This window comes from Lonchura striata, chromosome 20 (genome assembly GCF_046129695.1).
Source record: "Lonchura striata isolate bLonStr1 chromosome 20, bLonStr1.mat, whole genome shotgun sequence".
NCBI classification, from domain to species: domain Eukaryota; kingdom Metazoa; phylum Chordata; class Aves; order Passeriformes; family Estrildidae; genus Lonchura; species Lonchura striata.
Window position 1 is genome coordinate 10,458,223 of NC_134622.1, and position 26,653 is coordinate 10,484,875.

Here is a 26,653-nt window from a genome sequence, read left to right on the forward strand (position 1 = left end):
GAGCTTCAGGAATGTCCCTGCTCACACTGCCTGAATGAACAGGAGACTCAGGAAGGCCCCACACTCAGCACAACGAAGAAAGCAGACAATTTGCTGCTGCATTGCAAGGGCTCCTCTCAAAGGCTACAGCCACATCTTCACTTCAAGCAGGATCACTTTCTAGAGCTCTCAGACAGCCCTTCCCAGAAATGCTTCCTTACATCAAGAGCTGCTGCCTTTGGAGCAGAAGGGCTGGGTTTGGGGGAGCCAGTTTGGTTTTACCCTTGCTCTGCTCTACACCACTGGGAGCCACAGGGGTTGTGTGGGTGGTGCCTTCTTAGCCATGACCTGTTGCAGGGCAACAGCACTTACATAAAATAGCTGGATCTCCGTCTTGATGTTTTTCTCCTACACATTGTCCCCAGCTGGTTTAATTGCCCCTCTGTCATCACACACCTTCCCCTCCCTCAAATCTGTTTTGAGCCACACACTCCTACACAACCCCTTGTGCTTTCCTCATCGTGATCAAAAATTGCTCATCCTCCTCCTCCTCCTTGGTAAGAGTTAAGTAACTTCCTAGGGAGAAGGGAGGAGTGACACTTACTAACTTCTGGGATCGACCTGATAAATGATCAGCTAACCAGGGTGAAGTTTGTTAATTCATCCTGGCACGTTACTCTGAGTCTGTGTCAGTAGCACAAGGAGAAGGCCTTCCTCACCACAGCTGGGAATGGATCCCACCTTCCCTTGGAATCTCAAGAAGGTGATAATCACAGGCATTTTGAGACATTTTGCTTATCACTTGGTGTACAGTCATTAGCACTCAAATTTCTGCTGTTAAATTTCTTCCCCACCCCATCACTCTCATTGATGATTCCCGCTGCAGTTCAGGTTAAAATCTGTCAATGAAATACTGTGAGTGACCCCTCACGCTCAACTCCCAGTCCCAAAGCATCCAACATCCCTCCCCCTGGGCTTTTTAGCTTTTTCCTGGGCAGCCAAACCAGTTCTCTGAGACTTTTACCTCAATTTCTGCAAAGCACTGGCCTGCAAACACGTGTCCCCCATCCTCCACCACATACTGGATCAGCTTCCCAGCGGAGGGCGAGCGCAGGATGGAGGGATCATTCTCCTTCTCAAACACACAGGTCTTGTTCCCAATGGTGATGCGATACCTGGGGAAGAACAGAACAGATCAGGGCAACAGAATTCCTTGGGGAAGGCATGGGAAAGGGAAAAGCCAGTCTCCCTTTCCCTATTCTACTTCGAAACAGAACTACAGGAAAGGACCTCAACCAACCGAGAGGTGGAGATTCCAACCCAGGAAGTTACCCAAATTCTTTGTCCTCCTGAGCAGATCCATTACTTTTCCCAGAAGATAACAGAGCAGAGGGGGCAGAGTTCACATTCCACACCTGGGGATGCCCTTTACTGCCCTTACTGCTATGATCCTTGCAGGGAATTTTGAGGGGATGCACTGAAACAGTGCAACTTATCTTTATTTCTAAAGCAGCCGTGGAATTACAAGAAGTTTAAAGATTTTCTGGATCTGTTTTTTTGGTTTTTATAATCCCAAAAATCACTTTTAAGGACCAAGCAGAGGAATATGGACTCCACATGGTGCACAGCCAGATTCTTCTTTTAATAGTAGCCAGGATCTGTTCTGTCTCAAAACTCACCCACAGCACACCTAGAAAACTCCTCCTAGGGGAGAATTCCGCTCCCAGCTGATCTTTTGGGAAGCATGAAGTTACAAATACACCTCATTTTGGCTGTGTAAATGCTAAAGCTGGAGCTGTACAGGTTGCTACCTGTCCACTTCTTCTTTCATGTAGGTGGTGTAGCTGCTGCCATCGTAGGAGAGGAGCAGCCCCCCGTCACTCAGGCGATGCACGTCGACTTCCACGCAGGAGCTGTTCATGATCACCACGTAGGAATTGGGAGACTGCCTGGTCACCTGCCAACCCACAAGAATGGGAATTATCCAGTGAATTGAGCACAGCATTGAGTGTCTTGGCTGCCACAACACAGAGTTTTCCAAGTGCTGCAACAGTGGGAATTAATGAAGAGGAACAGAGGTGTTTGATGTCGTGTAAAAAAATTGGGGTTACAAAGGCAGGCAAGCAAAGCTGACCAGAGGAATGGAACACCTCTCCTATGAGGAAAGGCTGAGAGAATTGGGATTTTTCAGCCTGGAGAAGAGAAACTCTGGGGGGATTTAAATATGGCCTTCCAGTGCCTGAAGGGATCCCACAAGAAATACAGAGAGAGACTTTTTACAAGAGTCAACCGAAACCAGTTTGGGATTCTGTGACACAGCAGTCAAGAGATGCCAGAACTGGTGCTGTCCATGAATGTTGATTTAATCTTCTCACACTTCTGCACTGATGGCTGAGGTTTGATTGTGCAATCACAGATCATTTTCTCACCCTCGTCTACTTACGAGGCACAGTTGTGTACTTACACTGCATAATCGAGGAGATAATTTGGGGGGGAAAATGAGAGATTGTCCCACAGGGAAAGCAACAAGTGCTTTCCCTGGAGAAAGGGATCTCTGCCCCAGAGCTGCTATTTGAAGCTGTGTAAATCCTTTACAGAACACTTCAGCTGCTGCTCAATGCCTCTATTCCTCATCAAAGATAAACCCAGGCATGTGCAGAATTCTCACTGCTGCAAAAACCAGCCTATGGTCTTATCATTAAAAACTTCACCACCACAGATTTGCCCAAGGAAGCTAATGAAGATTGCACAGGCAACCTTAAGTCTAATATTTCCTAACTTTCATCATTATGTTTGGTTTTGCAACATGGGGTTTTTGCATGCAGCAAAAAAGCAACACCACAGGGAAAAATTGCTGCAAATTCCGTCATGGTGTGTCAAAACCCCAGCAGAGTAGGCCTACATATTCAGAAAAATCAGCTGGAAGTTTTGGTCAACCTGTAGTAGTCTTTGCCTGTAACAAAGCAAATTTCACCCTGCTCAGAGCAAGAGGCTGAAATGTTTACAGGGACGTTGCAGTGGAGCGATGCGAGCGGTGCTATTGCAAAGGAGGCCGTGCTGATTTCTTCACCCACTAAAGCAGAGAAAAATCAACCCTGCTCAGACCCAATTCCCTGTACAGATCTGTGCAAAGATGAGGCCACAGCAGCACTCGTGGCCACGTCCAGCCCAGGGGCAGGAGGGTGGGTCCCCCTCTGTACCTTCAGCACGTACTTCCGTCCCTCGTAGATGAGCTCCACGTCCACCGTGTTGAGCAGAGTGTGAGCAGGCAGGACTTGGCCCCTGCAAAGAGAAGGACAAAACAAAACTCATCTTCCACAAGCCACCAAATGACTACCAGAGGTCCAAAGAGCTTCAGAGATGCATGCAAGGCTTTAGGAAACACTAGCAGAGAGATGGGAGTAGGTTTTTATAGAGTCTCTTCTTAGGAGAGAGACAAATCAGTTTGACCAAGTCAAAGTCCCTCCAGCCACACAGGCCAGCTTTGCTCTCCCTTCCACTCACTCTGGGGTGATTCAAGACTCCCAAATGCTGCCCTAGCAGCACACAGAGCAAGAACTCCGTGTTTCTGAGCCGTTTCCTGGAGCTCCTGCTAGAAACCAAAGCAATCCCTGCAGACAGCAGGGGATATTTGGAGGAGATGCAGATACCTGCCAGTTTTCTCAGCAGATAAAGAGCTCCCTGGGGCCAGGGAACAGTCAGCAGATAACAGCCCCTGAGCATTCCTGGACTGAAGGGAGCTTGTACACCAGGAGTAATTACTAGAGAGCAGCTTGCCCTTTTACCTTTCCAGGGAGTGCAGGAAGTTGGAGACGCTGTTTCGGAAGCTCACGTCAGCCACGTGCAGAGCCCCACACACCACCCCCAGCATGGTGTCAGGCCTCTCAGCCTAAAAAAGGGGACAAATAGACACAGTCACACCTCCTCCAGCTCCAGCCCAATCTGAACACCCAGCTAGAAAAATCAGCAGTCTCAGCTCTGGTTTTGGTTCATGGCCAACACTCTTTAAAATCAAGTCGGTGTGGCAGCCATGTGAACCCCACACAGAAGCCATTATTTCTGTAACTCCTTAAAACTACATTTTCTTCTGCCTGGATCAAATCTCGAGGTTCCAACAACATTTCCACTGTCATCTGTCCCAGATTCCAAACCTAACACTGGTCTCAATGCTTTTCTGGACAACTTTAAGACGAACTTTCCCCAACAGGGACGACCTAGGATTTTGATACACGTAAGAAGCAATGCCACTGAAAATGTTTATTCATTAAGTGGACACTGCCCCCTCCTACACCCTTTTGCAGCAGCAGGCACCACCCCTGCCCATCCCCACGTGTGTCCCTGCCAGGGGCAGCAGCTGCACCTGCACTTTCTCAGCGATGAGCCGGTCCAGCCAGCCCGTGTCGATGCGGTTCTGCTGGAAGCTCTCCGTCTCCAGCAGCTTGATCAAGTATTCCACAGTGGTCCTGAAGTCCCCTCGGATGGACAGCTCCTTCAGAGCCACCACCATGTTTCTGAAAGGGGAAAGAAGCCCTGTTGTCTATCCCATCCTAAGGGCAGCATGCAAGCTGGCAGCTCCAGAGAGAAAAGCAGCTGAAGGTCAGAGCAGAAGAGCGGTGGATGGAGCAGGATCCTGAAGGAATGTTTGGGAATGGGAGAATATTGATTTCCCTGCTGCTGGTGTGAGGAGCAGCTCAGTGGGATCAGGAGCCCCCTCTGCTCTCATCACCCAGGGCCCTACCAGGTGCCAGGGGCATACAACAGACAGACAGACAGACAGATGTGGTGTCCACCCCACCCAGAGTGGAACTGGGAAAGGCTCTGGATGAAAAACGTGGATGACAGGTCAGACAGGTCTGCCTCAGGACCAGGTGCTTTAAAATCCCACACCACAGAGGACACTCCATGGTTCACAAACATCCTGAAGCATTGGTCAGTCAGGTTAGCAAAGTTTTTCCTGTTAGAAGCCTTCACCTGGATGCTTTAAAGAGAGACTTTCACCCTGTGGCAGCTGTGTCACAGCCCAGCAGCAGATATACAAGGCAGGGATGAAACAGAAAGGAAGAAAAATAAAGAAAAATTAGCAAAAAGCGTAGAAATGTAGGTGCAATACAGTGGAATTGCAAAACAAGACAAGATGAGAAGCCTGACCACGAAATGGAAAACAAGACAAAGACAGGGAAATTTCTCTCGAGATTCCTAGAAGTAAGGAGCCTTGTTTTCCCGTGGCACTTTGGATCAAAGAGGACAAAGCCAAGCAATTCCCAAGGCCCTCCCACATTCCTGACTTACGAGATGGCTTCTTCACGGTTCTCTCCCCAGGAGAAGCAGTGACCAAACTGGGAATCAGCAAATTCATGGAGCCCCCCTGCAGCAGCCACACTGAAATAGCCCCAGACATTCTTATTGCTGCGGAAATTCAGCTCCTGAACTGTGCCAGAACTGGGCTTAAACCCCTGCAAAGACAGACAGACATTGCTCTACGCCCTAAAGAAAAGGTGAATCATCCAGAATTAGGGTTCTGAAGGCTCTGAGAACACCTCTTTGTGCTTCAGTGTGGTATAAGTAGTACAGGCTGTTTCTAATCAGGGTCTAAGTGAGGTAAGGGAAGAGTATTTTAAATTTGCTGCCAAAATTTGCAGCAGCAGCAGCAGGGCCTGGCCCTGTAAAGCCCAGAGCCCCAAGCACAGCAGTGGGAGCCTCACCTCATCAGGATTCTCACTGGTGATCCGGGCAGCGATGACGTGGCCACGGGGGCTGGGGACGTGGGCTGAGTTCTCAAAATCAATGGTTGTGTCTCCCCAGGGAGAAACTCCATACATCACCCTGATATCCTTGATCCTGTGCAGGGGGATCCCCATGGCAATCTAAGGAAAGAAAAAAATAATAATAATAAAAAACCCCACCACTAAGTTTGTCTCCTAGAGAGCCAAACACTCACACTTCCCAGGACAACTCACTCAGTGTAATATCCACCTTAAGCCCTCCAGCCAGTATTTTCCACTGGCTGATTAAAAGGCTCCAGGGAAAGTTGACAGTGCCAGGTCAGCTTAGGATGGGCACGCATTAGGCCTGTTAAAAATATACTGAGGTCCCAATGAGACAGAAGGGCCCTAATTAGTTATAGGAAACTGTGGAATTTTGCAATTATAAACTGTGGGGAGAGCAACCTACAGAACCAGCTGCTGGCTGCATCCTTATGGAGCAAAATCCCATTTTCCCTGTTCATTAGTTGGGTTTTTTTTTACAGATACACTTCAAAAAAGAAGTAAAAAATCATACAGAGCCTTATTAAGGTATGAAGGGATTGTGGCATCCACCCACTGCTGGAAAGTTGGGGGCCAGGAGTCTGGGGGGACACACGGGGGACTGACAAGCCACAGCATATCAACAACTCTACAGGACCTCTGAGGGATCCCCTGGTGGCTTTGGGGAGCTTCAAACAACTGCTGAACTTGCTGAAAGGAGAGGAATTCCACTTTCTGCGCTCACCTGGAGCTGTGCTGCGGGCAGGTTGACGTCTGCCACCATCTCAGTGCAGGGATGCTCCACCTGCAGGCGTGGGTTCAGCTCCAGGAAGTAGAAGCTGCCGTCCTGGCTGTACAGGTACTCCACAGTGCCTGCACTCACGTACCCAACCATTTTGGCCAGCTTCACTGCGCACTGGGACACGGAAAACAGGAATATTGCATTGCCAGCTCCCCGTGCTCTCTCTGCTCACCCACTTGAGACTTTTGCTGGCATCCTGGAACACCCCAAAACTTGTCACAGGCCCAAGACCTGCCCCGAGAAAAGCCTGTGGCACAGGACTTCCCATTTCCAATTTATTTCATCTACAATTCACAGAAGGTAGAGTTTGACGCAAATATTTGCAACGCTTAACATTAGGCAATTCCTGCAGCTCCTGAGACTTGCTTTTAATACGGTAATACACATTTAAAATGCATTTCCCTCCCCTTTTTGGGGGGCATTTATCTTTGAAAGGAGCTGTTTGTGAGATTTAGTGTGGAAATGAGAACGGTTGCCCACACCAAGCAGGTGGAGACTCAAAATCCTCTATTGCTCCTTTAAAACACCCAACGGCGCAGAACTCCTGGGGATGCACAACAAAAATACCAAGCCCTGGCTGTTTCTGGAGGCTGGCCAGGGCAGGGGAAGCTGCAGAGCCCCTCTCACCTGCTCCATGTGCTCAAACACCGTTGAGGTTGCAATGGAGGCTGGAGCCTCCTCGATGATCTTCTGGTGCCGGCGCTGCACGGAGCAGTCGCGGCCGAAGAGGGAGATGGCGTTGCCGTACTGGTCTGCCAGGATCTGCACCTCCAGGTGCCTGGACTGCTTGGCCAGCCTCATCACGAAGATGGGAGAGCCTGGCACTTCAGTTTGAACCTGCAGCAGGGGCAGAGGGAACAGGCAGAGCGCCTCGTGTGGGCTCTGGCAGCCAGCCCTGGGCGCTCAGAGCAAGGCAGCACGGGGCAGAGGGGCACTCACCTGTCTGAACAGATTGGGGAAGTCATCTGCATTGTTCACCTTCCTGATTCCTTTTCCTCCTCCTCCTTCAGAAGCCTTGATCATGACAGGGTAGCCAACCTCCTCAGCAGCCTGGCAAGATGGGAACAACAGGGTAAGTACAAAAAGGCAGCAGAATCCAATGAAAAGATCATTATTTCCCTTTCGATTTATATCCAAGCTGCCATATCAGAATATTTAGCATAGAAACCAAATAACTCATTGGTGAAAGTGCCTGTAGCTGGAAAAATCAGCAGGGATTTTGTGATTACAGAGAACACTGACCTCTCCAAGTGACCACAAAATCTTTTGTCAGTGCTTCAATGCCATTAAATCTACGAATTGACAGAAAAGTTTTTGTATAATACAGAAAATCATTTAAGAAGCTGGGTAACATAAAAAAAATCCCACACACCACCCCCACTCTTCACAAAGCAAAATTCCAAGTCGTGTATTGTGCCAGGAATATTTCTTATTCTAAATTTAATATTTCTTATTCTAAAACTCCTCCTCAAGAAGAAACTCCAAAGATGAGGTGAAATGTGTAGTTGTGGATTTTCACTAAAAACAAAAACTAGATGACAGCTCTTAAGACAACACAACCTTGGTCCCATATTTTGCCTCTCCCTGCTGATCCTCACCCAGCTGTGCAGGCCAGTGGGGGACTCAAATTCAGTCAAAGAAAGAAATTGAGAATTTCTAGCCAGGCAGAGGCCTGGGAAAGAGCTGGAAAAGAATGTAAATAATTCTTTATCTCTCTTGTTTTTCACGATTTATAATTAAGTTCTATCACTGTGCGTCAAACACTTTACACCGATGCTGTAAGTCGTTTTCACTTCAGAACCAACAGAGTTAGCCCTCACAAAGCTCTGTATAAAAGAGCAGTATATTTTAAATAAATCAGAGTTTTACTCTCACGACCTTCAGAGTCGAGTCTGCTCATTCCCGTCCTGCCTCAACAGCAGCAGGCCAGGGCCAAAGGATTGTGCAGGATCAGCCCCCAGCCTCCAAGAGCGCGCGCTGGCGGGAGGAGGAAGGTGCAGCCCAGCTCCCCCGAGCCCCCAGACCCACCCGCAGCCCGTCGTCGGCGTCCCGCACGTAGCCCTTCTCGTAGAGCTCCTGAGGAACGCTCAGGATGCGCTTCTGGAGGTCGTTCTCCTGCCAGTCCACCCGCAGGCCTGCAACACAAAGCCCACCCCGTGAGCTCCTCCGGCCGCCACTGCAGGGCACGAGTCACAGCCACGGCTGCCTGAGGAGCCAGGCTGGCAGCCCGGGGGAAAGGGGGTGTGCGCAATGTCCACAGGCATTCCTGATTTCTGGGGAGCGAGTATTTCTACCCAGTCCGTTACATCTGTGAGAAGCAGGATGTTATTGGCACTGCTTTGGAACTTCCACGGCAGCAGAGCATGGGTTCCAGAACGACACAGGGCTGGTTTGGGTTGAAAGTGACTTTAAAGATCATCTTGTTCTAATCCCCTGCCACAAGAAGGGACACCTTCCATCAGACCAGGTGTCTCCAAGCCCTGGGTGAGCCTGTGAGCACCAGCTGCACTCCAGGAAACAATCTCTTCCATGTTTGTTCACTCCTCCTCCCAGTCCCTCCTCCCTGTCCTCCTCTGCACGCTGCCAGCTTCTCCCACCATCTCCAGGCTCATTCCACCCCTGCGTCACTGCTTCCAGGGCACCTCACTGGTGTGCTGGGCAAACAGCACGAAGGGGAAACCCTGAACAGATGGAGCATCTCCTGGAACACGCTTGTGAGCACGCAGCTTCTTAAAACTTAGACATGCTGAAGGAAAAAAAGATCAGGGTGATCCTGATGAGCACAGGACAATTCCCTTCTTACCACTGCCACTCCAAGGAAGAGTTGGAATGCCAGCAGTCTGAGCCACGATGGAAGAAGCAATTTTATCTCCCAAGGCCCACATGGCTTGGCTGGGAGGACCTGCAGAGAGCGAAGACAATGCATGACAGAGACTCAAAGGGTATCAGACATTAGGGCAAGGTCCAGAATTCAGGAAAAAATTCCACTCTTCCCATAAAACGGAACCCTCTTTAAAATGAGAACAGGGACAAGCTGGTTTGTCAGGAATCTTTCCTGATTTTTTTATCTCAACATTAAAGGCTATGTTGGAAAACTTTCTTCCATACAAGAACTGCTGTAAAGAACAGCTCATCCACCTGGCACTGCAGACCATTCCCCATGGCTCTCTCTTGGACTCAGGGTTTTTTATCTCCCTAAACCTCCCCACCTTCAAACCAGGACTAGGCATCAGACAAGCAGTCCATCTCCTCACCCATGAAAGCAATCCCGTTTTTGTGGAGTAGTTCTGGCAGTTTGGGGTTCTCTGATGCATGGCCCCAGCCAGCCCACACAGCCTGCAGGAGAAAAGAAACTATTTGCTCTCTGTTTGAATAAAGCAAGCAAGTGAGCAGAAACAGACACATGCAAACACTCCAAGCCTTTCTTCTCCTGCTGGAAAACAGCCTCAGAACACCCAGGAGCCTCTGAGCTACAGGGTGTGCTGAATTTCAAGGGTGGCTTGCACCTTGCAGTGCAAGCAGGCTGAGGAGGAGCTGGGTGTAGGGGAGTGCAAGGCTGCAGGGAACCTCCCTCTCCTGCAGATATTCACCCTGGGACAGCCACTGCCCTGTCAGACTGCCTCCAGGTGCTCTTTTGGTCTGGAATTCCAGTTCCTTTGTCCTGCCTCCTCCCCAGGCACAAGGTTGTCTGGGACACTTCTCACCTGCACTGGGATCCTCTTGGCGATGTCCAGGATGAGCTCCACGTTTGCATAGTTGTTGTTGTTGGGTCCTCCCGGGACGGGCACGTAGTGATCTGCCATTTTAATGTACTCTGCAAACACACAGGTTCCATTTGGGCTGCAAATCTACCTGCAGGACTTGCTCTAAAATCCTCCTTTGCCCCCGGCTGAGCCCTCCCAGCTGCCTCAGCTGCCCCTCAGGGCTGCACAGGAGGACATTCCCCTCCCTGCAGCCCGGGGCTGTGCAAAGAGACGGCTGTGAGCCCTCCCCAGCTCACCTGCATTGGCTTTCAGGTCCTCAGGGGTGACCATGACCACGAACCTGATGGCCCTCTCGTTCCTGAACATCTCGTAGGACCAGCGCCGGATGGACCTCATGCACTTCACTGCTGCAATGCCATTATTTGCTATCAGGACCTGGGTGCATTAGAAGCTGGGATGAAATAGAGTCTAAACAGCACTAAACAATTAACAATCGTGAAAGAAGATTTTTTTTTTTTCCCCCCTCTGCAGGTTCTTTGCCCAGTTTTGGGCTGTGCAGTTTTTTTAGCCAGCATCCAGCTCGTGGCCCATCTGTCAGTTCAGAAAGCAGCTCTTGTTTCACCATAAAATTTTAATGTGTTATGCCTTGGTTGGATTAAAGAGCAGAAGGACTCAAATCAAATCATTAAGCATTTTTAAATACATTTCTTAGTGTTTTTCCAGCTTATTTTTGCTTTTTCTGTCTATAAATCCTCCTGTATCAGCAGAAGTGCTCTGGCTCACTCACATCTTTTTTCTTATTACATTAAGCTGAAATAATCAGATGTTTATCACACAGAAAAAGGAAACACAATGATTCCAACCAGAAGCACAACTTCCAAGCTCAGAAATATTAGTAATTTGATACCTGCAACATACAGCCTTAGAGAGAGACAAGTCAGAGCTGCAGAGAGGAGCTGCAATATGCTAAAACAGGTGAGGGAGTTACCTTTTCAATAACTTTATTGCCTCCAAAACGAGTCACAAACTCTGCTGGAGAGGCCACGGTGAAATCTCGCTGCACATCCACCTTCTTCCTGTCCCGGCCTTGCTTGACAAGGTGCAAACCAGACATGCTGGGCCTGAGGAGATGGGGGAGACAGAAAAAACCTGTCAGGGCAGCTGGACACCAGCAAAAGAAAGTGTGTGAATACTGGGAAAGTTCTCTCGGACCACACTCCCCAATCAGACAAGCAGAATCTCTCCTTGTCCCCAGACCCTCATGGCCTGGTGCTCAGTTTTACAGGGATGACTCCTTTGAAATGACTTTTCAGTTATTTTCAAAAGTTTCAGGTCATCTGGAAAAATTCCAGAACATAAACAGGTAAAATGACATCTGCTGTGGGCTGCTGCCCAGCACACAACAACAGTGCTCCACCAGATTGCTTTCAAACCATCTAGAGAAGCTGGAAACAACAGTGATTTCTGGCTTTGGCAAAGCAAGCTGCCAAGATCAGGTTCTGTGAGGAAATCCTCTTGGGAAGCACTGCAAATTTATCTCCAGGTGCAAATGAGAGACTCACACTGGCTATGGAAATCATTCTCCAAGAGTTCTCCACCATCCAGTCTTTAATATCTTCCTCAAAAGCTCTGAGAGCCAGAGGACAAATTAATCACATTAGTCCTACTACGAACACAGAAAGCAAATTTTGTGCCTGCCAAGACCAACCCCGTGCCCTGCCACAGCTCTTCTGTGTGGGAATGGCACAGCCACTTCCCCTCCCTCTGCTTCAGCTTCCACAGCAACAACACTGGGATAAATCACCCTTTGGCTTTGATTTGCCAGAGTTTACAAAGCTGAGTCTGTGAGAGGAAATTCCAGGGGAAAGCACGGAGCTGCTCCTCACACCCAGTGCCTGCCATGGTGCAGCACCACTGGAAATTAGGGAATTAATGAGACACTTTTTATTTCACAGGCACTGTCGCTTCCCCTCTCTGCTCAGCCCACAGTTCACTTGTTTTTACTCCAGTTACTGTGCTTTCCCTAAGAGTTTCCCTCCCCAGGAGCACAGGGAAGCCTTCCCCTGCCAGTGGCAGCACCACAGACCCCTTCTGCAGGAAGGAAGATTGGGAAGCTCAGCCCAGAGCTTTGGAAAGCCCCGGGAGCACCAAGGGGAAAGGGTCGGTGCTGGTCACTGGCAGATCCGTGCCCAGGAGCTCTCCCCTGGATGGAACCTCTGCCCTAACCAGCTGCTGCAGGGCTGCTCCATTGAGCAATTCCATTGGGAATGGCCTGGGATGCAGAGAGAGCTGCTGGGGGAGGGCACAAACCAACACCAGGAGAAGCCAAGGCACAGATTTCTTTTTGCCATCACAGCCACCAAGGCCAGGGAGCCCCAGAGCTGCTCCTGGAGGTTCCCTGCCCCAGGACAGGGCTGGAGCACCATGAGCTGCTGTGCCAGGGGCCTGGCCACAGCCAGGGACACAGGGATTCCCCTGGCATTCCCTCAGAAACACCTTGTGGCCACGGAGATTCCCCCACACGGGACACAGACCCTCCTCAGCACTTCACCAGGAGCACAGGACACCACAGACCAGTGCTGTCCCTCCCAGTGACACTCTGGGACACGGGAATGGCTGTGCTGGGTCACAACAACTCCATCCAGGAGAGTATCTAATCTCAGAGAAGAGCTGACAGCCAGAGAAAGGCAAGGAACAAGCTCTGTGTGCACAGGTTCATCCCCTCCTACTTTCCCTTGTTCCACTCAGCTGCACTTCCAGACATTGTCACCAAACTCAGAACTGCCCCTAAAAGTTCTCACACTCCTGTGAACTCAGCTGGGAATACAAGGACAGCAGCCAACGGGCAAAAAAGAGAGCAAAGGTGTAGGTAAATGTAGTTAAGGTTGAATTTCTACTAACTCTGTGTATTTAGGGATTCAGAGTCTTCCTGGCAAGGAAGGAGCACAGTCCAAGGAGTCAGAGAGGTTTGTGCACTACAGGTTTAATGAGAAGAGTCTCAACAAAAACAAGAAGTGATAAAAATGCCAAGGTGAGAATTTGTGAACAGGTTTAAATAGGAACTGTCCCACCAAGAAATTACTACACACAAAGATACTGCTACAGGCAAAATATCAATAGAGCCTGAGGTTCATCATCCAGAATGCAACAAACACTTGGACATAAACAACTACAGTCTGACTTGTGAGCACGCCAAGAACATCAAGTTTATTTATCAATAATCACAGGCTGCACAATGCAATCAAAACAAAGAGTTGGGTGGGTTTTTTTTGCAGGGTAAGATGAAGTAGGAGCTGGATAGGAAGGAAGAAAGCACGAAGAACAAATGCTGAGTTAGTGACTGCCACCCCTATTTATCACCTGCTCACAACTGCCATGTTTTGTGACGGAGGAGTATTCAAAATGCTTTTCTACCCTTCAGGGCTCACAGAGGGCAGAAGTTGTGCAGAACCCTGATCCCCCAGCTGAGCTGCACCACAGCATCTTTGTCACAGCATGCACGGAGAGCCCGGGAGGATAAAATGAACAGCAAACCTCCGAGAGCAGCTCCAGCACAGAGCCCAGGCAGGGCGGGCAGGCAGAGCTGCGGTCCTTACCTCTGCAGCATGTGGTACCTCATCTCCTGACTCTGCTCCGCAGAATCCTCCATGCTGCGAGGGCGGGAATGCCTGGATTTCGGGAATGCCTGGATCTCGGGAACGCCTGGATCTCGGGCTCCCCTCTGCAGCTCTCAGCTCTGCCAGCCCTGCAGCTCAAGGAGACGCTGCCGAGAGGCGCCGGCAGCTTCTCCTCCAAGCAGGGCACATCCCCGACTGCTCCAAATCCCATCACCTTTGTCCCTGGCTCCCCGCGGCCGTGCCACCCCGCGGGTGACGCAGCACAGGGGACCAGCCTCCCTGTCGTCACCCGAGCAGCTGATCAAGGGGACAGCAGCAGCCACGGGTTATGTAAGGAGCCACGGGGAGAGCTCCCAGCCTGGGGGAGAGCTGGGAACCGGCAGCACAGCCCCCACGTCCTCCAGCAGCACCCACCGGGATGCTGCACCCACCCAGGGGGGATGCTGCACCCACCCAGGGGAGGTGCTGCACCCCACAGGAGGGGATGCTGCACCCACTGGGATGCTGCACCCACCGGGATGCTGCGCTGCACCCACAGGAGGGGATGCAGCACCCACAGGAAGGGGATGCTGCACCCCACAGGAGGGGGATGCTGCACCCCACAGGGGGTCCTGCCCAGGTGAGCACAGCCCCAGCTGCAGGCTCTGTGGGCCCAGGGGTTCAGCCCATTTGTAGGATTTAAGGTGGGATTGTCAGGAGGAATGGGGAGGTGACAGGGACAGCATCTGCAGGGCTGCAGAGGGCAATGTCAGAGGCAGCTTGTGCAGGCACACAGCCACACTGGCAGATCAAACTGGACACCAGCCTGGGAGCTGGGAGACCCTGCACACGTAACTTCAGTTTTCTGTGCCCGTTTCCCACCCAGGAGATGGAGAGGAGATCACTCCACGTGCTGGAAGAATAAATATCCTCACAGCAACAGTGTTCCAGCATGGCAGGCTCCAGTAACATCACTGGAGAAAAGAAGGATGTTTATTCTACCCCAGAATCATGGAACATCCTGAGATGGAAGGGACTCACAAGGATCAGCACAGTCCAACTCCTGGCCCTGCACACACAGAGACTAAACTGCAAATCTGGGGTAGAGGCAGGATAAAGAAGGGCAGTGACTGCAGCAGATGGTAAAACCTGGACTGAACTAGGCACAGCAGCTGGAAATTTTTAAATGTGGGGATATTTGGGTCTGTCCTGGTGGAGGGCCATAGCCAGCACAGCTTTGATTTGGGGCACAGAACCCCAAAATGCAGGCAGCCAGGAGGGGAACACTCAGGAAAGGAACAAGTGGCCAGGGGAGAAGTGCCCTGCAGGGCCAGGGGCTGAGGCCAGCACAAGTGCCAGGGTGAGGGGCAGCAGCAGTGCCACATGCTGTCAGCCCCAGGCACACCCAGGGATGGCAGGGAACAGGGACAGTGACACGCTGTGGGGTGAGGGCAGCACACAAACCTCAGCAGAGCCAAGGGAGCTGAGAGAGAACAGAGTTTAACCAACAGGGACACCCCAACACAGTGTCCTAGCCCAGAACTCAATGCCTCTCACTTGCCTGCCTTTATTCCTCTTGGAAAAGCATCTCAAACTGCCCAATCATCATCAGGTACCCCACAAATTGCCCGTTTAATTCATTCCCAAAACCCCCACCCGCAGCCCCCAGTCCAAACAGGCTCTGCCTATTGTGGCTGCAAGGAAACAAACCCACACACAGCTTAATGTGGCACTGTCAGAACCATTCCCTGTGCCTTCCAGCAGCTGAATGCACTGCTGGCAGAGCAATGGCCACGATTTGCTGCTGGAGGAGCACACCCAGAGGAGCAGCTTCAGCATTGGTTAAAAATATTCTGCCAGCTGAATTCGCTGCTGAGAAATCCATGGCCACGGCTTGCTGCAGCATCCCCACGAAAGAGAAGCTGCACAAGGATGTGTCAGGGATGCAGGGCTGCCCACCCCACAGAGCTCATTTCCTCATTTCCCCAAAGCCCTCCACCCCTCAGAAGCCACACAAAGGGACAGGCTGTGCCTGCTCCTCTGCTGGTTTTCCAAGGAAAAGCCATTCCTGAGGGCCACGTACCTGAGGCATGTCCCAGGCAGGAGGTGATGCCAGCAGTGCCACATGCCAGGGCTGCAGGAGGCTCCTGGGGCAGGGATGCTGGCCCAGGAGAAAGGCAGCCTGGAGCAGCCTGCAGCACTCACACTCCCCAGAGAAAGGACTGGGCATTGTCTCCCTCTGGATCTGGCCTGGGAAGGGTGTGGAAAGGGCAGCTCTCCCCATCCTTTTGGGCTCTGAGTTTTGTAAATACGAGGAGAATACAATTCCAGCCGGGTGAGAAGGCTCAGGCAGCTGAAGCCTCCCTAAAATCTGCTCCAGTTTTAGCTCTGCCCTTGTATCTGATCTCACAGGAAGGCAGAGGGGAGGAACAAGCAGAAATGCTGTCCAGCAAGGGGTACAGAATTCCACAGCTGGAATAAATGGTTCCCCATGCCTCAGGCACCAGGAGGCAGCAATCTGCACCCTGTCAAAGGCAGCTCTGCCCATGTTTTAAAGAGCCAGAACTGGCTTGAACACAGACACTGCCAAAACCAGGGCTTCACCTAGAGGTCAAAACAAATGAAACTTGACTCAGCTCTGACAGTGAAGCGAGCCTCAAGATTTCAGGGAATTAAATAAAGGATGCAGCACAGAATAAAACCAGCCCTCTCTGCTCTGCCTGGCAAATAACTTCCCTTCCACGGTAACACAGAATTCTAACATCAGTCCAGGCAGGTCTTTAGCCTAAAGCTGGAATTTTTACAGAGCCCAAATGGGTACAAGCTGCCAGGATTCCTCCCGAATACCCAAGTGCCAACATTTGCCAGAAGCTCCTTTTCCTATCCACACAGCTGGCTGTTTACCTGCCATGCCAGGTGCATTGAGAAGGGGACAATTCCCAGGACACACAGCCCAAATCACTGAGCTTCCTTGCAAGTCCAAAAGCAACACCCTGACACTCAAAATACCCACTGAATCCAAATATCAATCCAAACAAACAGCCAAGTTTAAATCAAATTAATACCCATACTCCAGTTCCTAAACCTACGAAGTACCAAAAGAACTTTACTTTTCCATCCTCATGAAGGATAAAACTCCACACGTTCCTGGAGCAGCAAGCTGCCCTCCAGGTCAAGCCCTGGCACCAAGATAAAATGAACAACAACACCAACAACAGCAGCAGCACAAGAGCTGTGCAGCAGAGTGGAGCGGAATTGGAGCCCCTGGCAGGGAGCCCTCGCCATGCTCTTTGGCAAAGTTCAGGTGTTGGGCAGATCTGATCTGCAGGAACACCAGAATGGACCTTTTCACACCACTCAGGGGTGGCTGGGGGAGTGTCACATTAAATTTACCAGAGTAAGAGATTGGTTATCTGTCAGTTAGCAGGATCAGATAAGTGAGCACGTGGGAGATGCTGCCACGCTGGGTGCCTCAGCCAGGGAATCTCTGCAGAGTCTCCCAAAAAATGACTGAATTTAAAGAGGATATTTCCTCTGTTAACTGAGGCTAAAGGGAGTAAAATAACACCAAAATAAGAGTACAACTTGTGAGAGGCAAGCAGAGCCATACAGTGTGTTTGCTCAGGGAGCAGAGCAGCTTCCAGGGAAGGAGGAGCTGTCATTCCCACGTGTCATTCCCACGTTATCAGCACAGCCAGCAGTCCAAAGCACCTCCTTTTCTTTCAACAGAGAGGAGGAAGTCAACTTTTCACTCCAGGTGGATGAAGTTCATGGCCTTAAGCTGAAGGAGGACAGGTTTAGATTAGAAATTAGGCAGAAATTCTCCCCTGTGAGGGTGGTGAGGGCTTGGCACAGGCTGCTCAGAGAAGCTGAGCCCCATCCCTGGAAGCATCCACGGCCAGGCTGGGCTAGAGGAAGGTGTTCATCCTCACAAATCACCCCACACAGAACCTGCAGCACCACCTGGCAGCACAGGCAGAGCCAGAGGGGGATCAGGACCCTGCAGACAGCCTGGATCAGCAAGGACTCCATGCAGCAGAGAAGAAATCCCGTGTGGAGCAGCCCCACAGACCCCACAGCACATTTGTGCCTCCCTGCCCACAGCTGGGCCAAAACCACAGCAGCACCAACAGCTCCACAGCATCAATGCTCCACAGTGCAACCTCCCAGCCACAACCTGCTGGGCTGCAAAGGAATTTTTTCGATTCAGAAGAGGCTCAAAAGGATCTTTCATTACACCCAGGGCTCTGTGCAGTCACTCTAGGGCTGGTTTCTAAGCAGGCACCTTGTCCCAGTGCCAGGCTGGGCATGCTCAACCACTGCTGTCCAGGCTAAAATTGAGGCATTTGCCCAGATTTCCTTTAGCAGATGATTAGTTCTGCTTAAGCATCCCCATAATTTACTGAGACACTGAGAAGTTCAAGCAGTGTTAGGAGTAAGGAGCTAAACTCTGTGGGCTTCATATGAGGTAACAGCTGAACTCCATCCAAAAATTTGGCTTTCAGCTGATACAAGTGGATTGTCAGGTGACTCTGTGCACCCATGTCACTGCTTATGAAACCAGAGCCCTGATGTACAAATACCAGAAGACATCCAGGTTTTGATCTATTTTAAACAAGAATTTGATACAAGATACCATCTCGGAAGCTAGAAATTAAATTTAGCAATAATCAACAACAATTTATTAAACAAAACAGACACAAAGTACTTTCCAAGCAGCATTTATGGTGGAGTTTACTTAATCTGACACTAAAATTTCAGAAAGGAGCACAGCAACTCTGTAAACAGCCCACTTCAAGGAAAACTGTATCCCAGCAGAACTGGTTGGAAGTGCTGATGGAAACTTCTGAACTCAGAGATAACACAGGCAGAAAAAGGGAAAAAATGGGTTTATTATTGAAAGGTGCAAAATGTAATACTCTGAACACTCACTCTGCGTGGTTACTGTCCCCACACACCAAATTTTGGGCACTGATGATCCTCACAGCAATTTAAAGTTAATTTTTAACCCTCCAGAGCAGCGGCCAGCTGGCACAGCTGAAGGTCTCCGTGGACCTCCAGGGGCAGGGGAGCCAGAGTGCACAACCTGTCCCAGCAAGAGTGTCTTTAGCAACATCATAAACACTTCACAAGATCAATAAGGTCACACCAACCTGCCTCACAAACCCTCTGGCAGCTGAGTAAACCCTGCATTTTAATCCTCATTGTTCCCTGAAGACTGCTCTGCAGCAAAGCCCCTCACCCCAAACACCAGCCACCTCTGTTTAAAACCCTGTGGGGAAATCACCAGCAAATGGAAAGGTTTTTGGCAACTTCTTCCAAAAGATATGCACCCTTGGAGCTGCACCTTGTGTCAAAGTGCACAGAGCTGCCTGTGAATTCCCCTTCACCACTTTACAAAGTGTGGTACTTTGTGAGCACCAAAAGGAAGCTGGAAGCAAGAGCACCTCTGTTCCATTAACTGACTGTCACAGAGTGACTCCAGGCAAGCTGTTGAACTTGTCTTTGCTGTTGTCTTTGTCTCAGTTTCTCCATCTGTAAACATGATTTGGAAATCTCCTGATGAAAGGGACAACCATCCTGAAAAAGTATTTCAACTCATCTGAGTTTATCTTAGGAAAACAGCCCATAATGCTGTAACTTTTTTATTTGAATTGGCATTTCTCTCCAATTTAACTCAAAAGTCAAGTGTTCCCCACAGGGACTGCCAAAGTAAGCAGGTTACAACAGAGGTGCCCAAGGTTGCACACCCACTGCACTCTGGTGCCAGACACTGTCCTACAAGTTTCTTGCTCTGATATTGTCCATTTACACACTTGTGGTTAGGTGCTCATCCAACTTCTTCTGCTCCTATAGAATATATAGTTACAGTTTCCTGCCTCAAAATCACCTTTTGTGCTGCCAAATCATTGCAACTGGCAGGCTCTGGAAAGGCAACCCTCTGTAAATTTGCTTTAAGGTTTTGCATCAGCTGTGCAAGTGCCAGCTGGCTGAACATGCCCAGCAGCCTGACCACAACAGCTCTGTCAAGCACAGAGCAATGTCCCCCTTCTGCCCCAACCTGGGAGTCTGGGGCTCTGTGTTCCCAGAGGCTTCTCCCTGAAGTGGAAAGGGAAACACCAAAAAAAAAAAGGAGATATTACAATTCCTTAACCTGCACAAGCAGAGAAACCAGTAAAACACAAGAACAAGGATTAGCTGGTTGGGTAAATATCTGCCACTGGTCAGGAAACCTTTCTGGAATCAAGCATCCCTTCAAAAACAACAAAGCAAAGGCAGTGAGGGATCATCCAGGAAAAACTGGAGTGGGATCCACACTGTCCTGGGTGCTCCTGGAATGGGAAGGCACAGGCAGAAAGAGCAGACCTCCAGAACATGGCAAACAAATGAAGGACACACGGGAGAGTGAAACCAGACTGACCAGGCACCCAGAAACTGATCTGTACATGAGAAGTGCCCAGAGGACAACAGGGCAAATCCAACAGGCACATCCCACTACTGGAATGCAAATCAGCAACACCTAAAAATAAAGGGGCCTTTGGACGAGGAAACACCATCACCATGACCCCAAAAGCCCAGCCAGGGAATCAGGAGTGGGGCAGCCTTGAGACCAAACCTGAGCTCAGGCAGCAGCAGCCTCGTTAAATCTTGGTTTATCACCACATTGCAGGACTCCAGTCTTTACAACAGCCATCACCATTTTCCCTATCCAAAGCAGAAAAGTTCCAGTATGGAGCCACTGATCCTACCCACTGCCAATTCTCTGGCTACACTGAAAGCAGCAAATCCCATGCAAGAACAAAATAAGCATGTATTGTTCTTGCTCTCAACAAACAGGGCCCAGAAAAACCACACACAGGTGAAAACTTGAAATAGCTCAGTGAAAACACTTCCATTTTCTGAAAGCCAGGACAAGGTGCTTAAGGAATTTAGGCACAAATATTTCACTAAAAGCAAAGGAAAACTGAAGGGTTTGATACAGATAAACACACAAGAGGTTATTTAGAAACAGAATGCCACAGCGTGTCTTGGCACAACAAAAACACTTGAAGACAAACACGGGTATAAAGCTGAACCTTTGGATTATCATTGGAATTGACAGGGTAAAAAGACTTTTATTAACTGTTTTATTTAAGGAAGAACTTCTATTTAGCTATTTCTCCGTACCTCATATGGCTGGCTGGGCCTTCCTGAGTGCTGGGAAGCCCCAGGTCCGAGAGGGAATCGGAGCAGACGGACGCAGGGGACAAAGACCTCTCCTTCTCCTCCAGCAGACCCAGCTTCACGAAGGCGCTGGTCTCATCCTCCGAGTTGTCCTCGGACACGGAGCCGATGGTGAAGCGCGAGGGAGCGTCCGCGCCTTTGCCGGCTTCGGAAGATTCCTCCATGGCTCCCCCAAAGTGGGCTCTCAACGCTGCAAAAGGAAGGACAAAACCAAACCCGAGGTGAATGCCTGTCCCTGGAGGGCAAAGCAAGGCTCCCTGGTGGGAAATGCAGCGGTGGAAGGTCGGAGCTGAACCCTGAGTGCGGGATCAACAACAGCTCTGCTCTGAGCGCTGAATTCCCTGCTCGCACATTCACAAGCTGCAGAGCCTCCCACCTCACACAGAGCTGCAGGAGTCACTCCAAGCAAAAAAAAATCCACCAAAATAACCCCACACACCAGACCCAAAACCTATAGACAAAGGCAGGGGACTGCGAGTATCAAAATTCACAGGATCAGAGAATCCCTGACTGGTTTGGGTTGGAAGGGACCTTAAATCTCATCCCATCCCCTACTAAAGGCAGGGACACCTTCCACTAGTCCAGGCTGCTCCTGGCCTTGGACACTTCCAGGGATGGGTCTCTTCCAGTATTCCAGCAGGGAATGAAAGCATTTTCTTAAAAGTCAAAAAAATAATTTCAACTGAGAGCGAGCCATGAGAGATGTGGAAAACAAAGGAACAGCCCACAGCACAAAGGTGGGATGGGGAATAAACATTTGATACACTCTGCTCTGACTCTGCTGCACTTACATGACAACTACACCCAGCTGGAAACACATCATTAGGACACGAGGAATGCACTAACCTCCTGATATCCGTGCAATCTGAGCACTGAGCCACTTCCAAAACGAACTGGAAAAGAAAAGAATTAGGAAGTAAAGATTGGGGTTATAATGCAGCATGTTCCATGTGTGTTTTCCTGTCTACACCATCAAAACCATCCTGAAAAAGCCACAGGCACACCACGGGCTGGCTCGCTTGCTCCAGGTACAGATTAACCCAGGAGCTCAACCTGCAGTGCCCAAGCCCAGCCGTGGCACCTCCTGCAGGTCCATCCTTCTGGAATCTTCCGAGAGACGTGCCCGTCCCACCTGCCAGGAGCAACGATGCCAGCACTACCTACTGGCACCAAAGCTTTTCTGCCACCTTTTGCCCGACTCCAGCTGAACCCCCAGGAGTGAATAATTGGACAGGCCTGCTAATTACAGCCCCGTTAGGAGCCCAGGGAGGCGGAGCTCAGCCTGGCCCGCGGTGTCGCACCAATGGACACCCTCAGCGAGGGCCCAGAAAGCATTTACAGGCAGAGCAATCCCAAAAACCACCTCCTGCTTCCCTTCAGGGACCGAGGAGTAACAACTCATCCAACTGGCTCATGCACTTTTGCCAGGGATGTACCTGACTGAATTATTTAGATCAAATCCCATGTTGACATCACTCCTCCCACAAACTCCAGTTGCCCTGTGGCCACGGGCACTTCATTTGACAGAGGCATCATTAACCATTTTACAACCGAAAAGCCACAAATGTCTGACATGGACATTAAAAGCATTTTAAAAAAAAAATATTTTTTGAGGGTAGAGATGAGAAGAAGGTGAAGCATGACCAGAAAGTTTCCCTGTCCACCTGTGATATTCAAGCTAAACCATGCTGGGAGATTCCTTTAGAGGTGCTCAGACAGCACAAATCCAATTTTATTTGTTGCACACAAAGCTGCAGACAGTATTTACATGGATATTTATCCTGGCACCAGATCTCTCCTGAAGTTTTTCATCCAGATAGATTTACTGTTGGCACAATCACCAGTGCCAAAGAGGTTGGGATGCAGCCAAACTAACTTCAACCTCACTTCATTGAAGAAAACCTTTTCTAATTTCAATAACTAATATATTAATAAGCAAGTTTCAAGGATTTTTTTTTTTTTTTTTTTTTGGAAGCTGAGGAACAGGAAGGGAGGTGTTTCACTCAAATATTCCATGAGAAACAATCCACTAGAGGCCAGGCACAGCCACGCTCACTCAACTTCACTCCAACGCCCTGTTTGTCCAATTCAGCTCCCAAAAAACTCGGTTGTTATCCATGAAACCCCACTCAGGTGCATTTCCCAAGGCACTTCCAAGCCCTGGGAGCCAGTCCCACAGGCAGGAGTTCCGCTGGGGTTGTGCAATCAGTGTTGTGCTGGAGTGATAAGCTTGGCTTGTTCTCAGCACACCGAGAGTCCTCGTTCATATTTAAATTAATTTCAGCTTTGTCCAGGGCTAAATTACACAGGGACTTTCTCAGAGATCTCCTCACTGAAGGCTCTGGATTTCAGTGGTGTGAGTGAAATACACACGGCTGTGTACACTGGTGTATTGCACACACAGAAATATAAAGGTAAATGTTATATATATACAACCATAGGCGTGAAATACACACGGCTGTGTACACTGGTGTATTGCACACACAGAAATATAAATGTTATATATATACAACCATAGGCGTGAAATACACACGGCTGTGTACCCTGGTGTATTGCACACACAGAAATATAAAGGTAAATGTTATATATATATATATACAACCATAGGTGTGAAATACACACGGATGTGTACACTGGTGTATTGCACACACACAAATATAAATGTTATATATATACAACTATAGGCGTGAAATACACACGGCTGTGTACACTGGTGTATTGCACACACACAAATATAAAGGTAAATGTTATATATATACAACTACAGATGTGAATTCTGTATAAATATAGAGGTCTATTACATACACAAAAATACACTTATATTATCACCACATATAGGTAAGTTTTATAAATATACTCGTATTACTATACACATATAGAAGTATATATACAAACATAAAGGTATGTTACATATATACAAATAAAGGGGTGTGCTATACCTACAAATAAAGGAATATATTTATGCACTTCTGCATATTGTATTGGCTCTCTGAAGTGCAACTGCCAGTTTGATTTTTACACAAGCACCTCGAATTCAGCTGAGCGCCAAGTTTGAGTGCCACGAGCCACTGCACATGTAGTGTTTATTTCAATAATGCTGAACTAGACCCTACAACCCAAAATTATCCAGCTGTGCACAGCCTCTACTCTGCCTTCTGCAGGTGCCAGCAGCCTGTCCAACGGGTAACTTCTGCAGAACTTGAGAAAAACCTGCAGCTGGTGGAAGGATGAAGATTGGGAGCTCAGTCCTGCGGCGATGTAAGGCCAGGGAACAGCACCAAGGATGCAGGAACGCTTCCAGGCACAGCTGGATCTACCCAGACTGAGCCTCGCTGGGCTCCCTCCTCCCAGGGAAACCAGCTCCAGCTCCCAGCAGGTGTCCAGGCATTAAACACCCAAATCCTGTCCAAAACTCTGCAACCCAACCCCAGAAAGTGCCGTGTCTGAGGCAAAATAAACCCCACTTCACTCCTCCCCAGCTCTGCTGCTGCCATTAGTCGCATCTTTGGCTTGACTGTGAAATGCACTTGTGAGAATACCAGACTTTAGAAGTGTTTTAACAGCTTCGCTTTAAAATCGCTTTTAATACCATAAAAATATACCCAGGTGTGAAACTTGGGCAATGACAGGTGGAAATTAAAGGTTCCTCTTTTTCTCTAAACCGCCCCATTCCAAAGACAAATCCACAACTGAAGAGAACATCAGTATTTCAGTGGGTTCTTTCAAAGAATCACAGTAACACTTTACCATATTGATACGGCACATGAAAAGGAAATTAATAAAACTAGTTGTATTCAAATGTCTCCCGATTAGAGCCGTGGCATTGCCGCTCAACGTGAATCACTTTAAAGTGACGAAATGGATTTGTGTGAGAGTTTCGTGGGGAAACACGGAAAACAACGGCGCAAGAAAGGTAAAACAAAACTAAAACAGTAAAAATCAGCAGCGTGCTCACCTGTACCAGGGCTGGGGGGGGAGTTCCAGCTCGGGAGAGAAGGGAGGCTCCTGCACAGAGGGTCCCCAGCTCTGAACACCCTCGGCGGCTCCCTGGCCACGCTGTTTTAACGCCCCCACAGCAGCACGGAGCCCAGCTGAGCCTGCCCCAGCTGAGCCTGCCCCAGCTGAGCCTGCCTCCTGGTTAATCATTGGGCATTGCCTCATCCCCGGCCCAAAACAGAGCCAGACACCCCCAGAGCTGCTGCGCCAGAGGCTCCCCAGCACCTCCACGCCCGCTGCTGGGGCGGCCTGGGCTCCGCAGAGCCAAAGCTGATGGAGAGTGCCCGGAGGAGGGCCACGAGGATGGGGAAGGGTCTGGAGGGGTGTCCGGAGCAGCGGAGGGTTTGTGCAGCTGGAGGAGACTGAGGGGACACTCACCATGGGATTTCTGCTCCCTGTGACCCAAAGGAACAGCGGGAGCTGTGCCAGGGCAGGGTTAGGCTGGATGTTAGGAGAAAAACAACTGCCTAGAACTTTGCACCTGTGGATGTAGAATGAAAAATCACAGAACACCCTGAGTTGGAAGGGACCCACAGGGATCATCCAGTCCAGCTCCCAGCCCTGCACAGACCCCCCCAAAATCCCACGCTGGGCATCCCTGGAGTGGTGCCCAAACGTTCCTGGAGCTCTGGCAGCCTCAGGGCCGTGCCCTGGGCAGTGCCCAGCATCCTCCAGGGAAAAACTGTTTCCCATTATCCAGCCTAAACCTCTAGAGACCAAAGGAAGAGCCTGTATTTACAGATATCCCAGTTTGTTAAAACACTCGAGACTGTCTGAATCCCACTGTCTGTGAGAGATTTTGGCATCACTTAAACAGTTTGCTGAATATTTCCTCCCTGCTAAACTGGGACAGACTCCACTCACGCTTCAGACACTTTCTAACACAGTACTTCTTCTCATTTTAAACTTCCTCAAGAATATTTAGGAGAATGGAAGGGCAAGAACAACAATTTGGCTTTCCCCTGCTAATCGGCGTTTAAAACTTCACCGGTTTTGAGCATCTCTGGGCTGCTCTCAGCCCCTCGGCAGAACCAGACCCAAACTGTTCCCCAGGATCCCGAAATTCCACAGGGGCAGCAGAAGGATGAGACGGAGCAGGGATGCTCGGGGATGCATCCCCGGGCCGCTCGGTGCCGGCCTCCCCGCCGCCCACGTGCTGCCCGCTCAGGGCACCGGGGAACCGCCGAGGCCACGCGAGCGACGGGACCGGCTCAGCGCCGGGCGGAGCGCGTGGTACCGGCGGGGAACCGGGGGGGAACCGGGCGGCCCGGGAGACCCCCGCCCGTCCCTGGATCGGCATGCCGCCATCTCCCGCCGGCACGGCACGGCACGGCTCGGCACGGCACCACGGCCCGGCCACCTCCCGCCGGCGCGGCGCCCGGCCAGGTCCCGCCCGCCCGGCACGGCATGGCCCGGCCATCTCCCGCGGCACGGCCGGCCCCGCCCCGGCCCGCCCCGCCGGCCGCCGGTGCCGCGGGCCCCCCGCGCTGCCCGCGCTGCCCGCGCCGGCGGCGCGGCCCCGCCCTCACCTCACGGTGCCGGTGCAGCGGAGGCGCCGCGGGCCCCCGGCCTGGCGCTCCCCGCGCGGCCCCGCCCCCGGGCCCGCCC

General features: G+C 50.3%; 1 protein-coding gene across 8 annotated transcripts in view; it reads right to left on the reverse strand.

Moving 5' to 3' along the window:
• ACACA (acetyl-CoA carboxylase alpha) overlaps positions 1 to 26,632 on the reverse strand; it is a 100,766-nt gene extending 74,134 nt beyond the window's left edge. For 6 of the 8 annotated variants that reach the window (XM_077787583.1, XM_077787581.1, XM_077787582.1 and 3 more), the window contains exons 1-19: positions 25,005 to 25,079; positions 21,896 to 21,942; positions 20,993 to 21,239; positions 11,218 to 11,350; positions 10,526 to 10,664; positions 10,230 to 10,339; positions 9,780 to 9,861; positions 9,329 to 9,427; positions 8,554 to 8,660; positions 7,465 to 7,575; positions 7,153 to 7,362; positions 6,469 to 6,639; positions 5,682 to 5,843; positions 5,269 to 5,432; positions 4,340 to 4,490; positions 3,765 to 3,868; positions 3,180 to 3,261; positions 1,791 to 1,936; positions 1,004 to 1,154 (exon numbers count right to left, since the gene is read on the reverse strand). In XM_077787583.1, the coding sequence (XP_077643709.1) occupies positions 1,004 to 1,154; positions 1,791 to 1,936; positions 3,180 to 3,261; positions 3,765 to 3,868; positions 4,340 to 4,490; positions 5,269 to 5,432; positions 5,682 to 5,843; positions 6,469 to 6,639; positions 7,153 to 7,362; positions 7,465 to 7,575; positions 8,554 to 8,660; positions 9,329 to 9,427; positions 9,780 to 9,861; positions 10,230 to 10,339; positions 10,526 to 10,664; positions 11,218 to 11,350; positions 20,993 to 21,213 (2,343 nt within the window). In that variant the 5' untranslated portion in view covers positions 21,214 to 21,239; positions 21,896 to 21,942; positions 25,005 to 25,079. Of the gene's footprint in view, positions 1 to 1,003; positions 1,155 to 1,790; positions 1,937 to 3,179; positions 3,262 to 3,764; positions 3,869 to 4,339; positions 4,491 to 5,268; positions 5,433 to 5,681; positions 5,844 to 6,468; positions 6,640 to 7,152; positions 7,363 to 7,464; positions 7,576 to 8,553; positions 8,661 to 9,328; positions 9,428 to 9,779; positions 9,862 to 10,229; positions 10,340 to 10,525; positions 10,665 to 11,217; positions 11,351 to 13,825; positions 14,227 to 20,992; positions 21,240 to 21,895; positions 21,943 to 25,004; positions 25,080 to 26,574 lie in introns of those variants that run through there. The other 2 variants (XM_077787580.1, XM_077787584.1) reach the window with 2 other exon arrangements.
• Between the last annotated feature and the right edge of the window lie 21 nt (positions 26,633 to 26,653).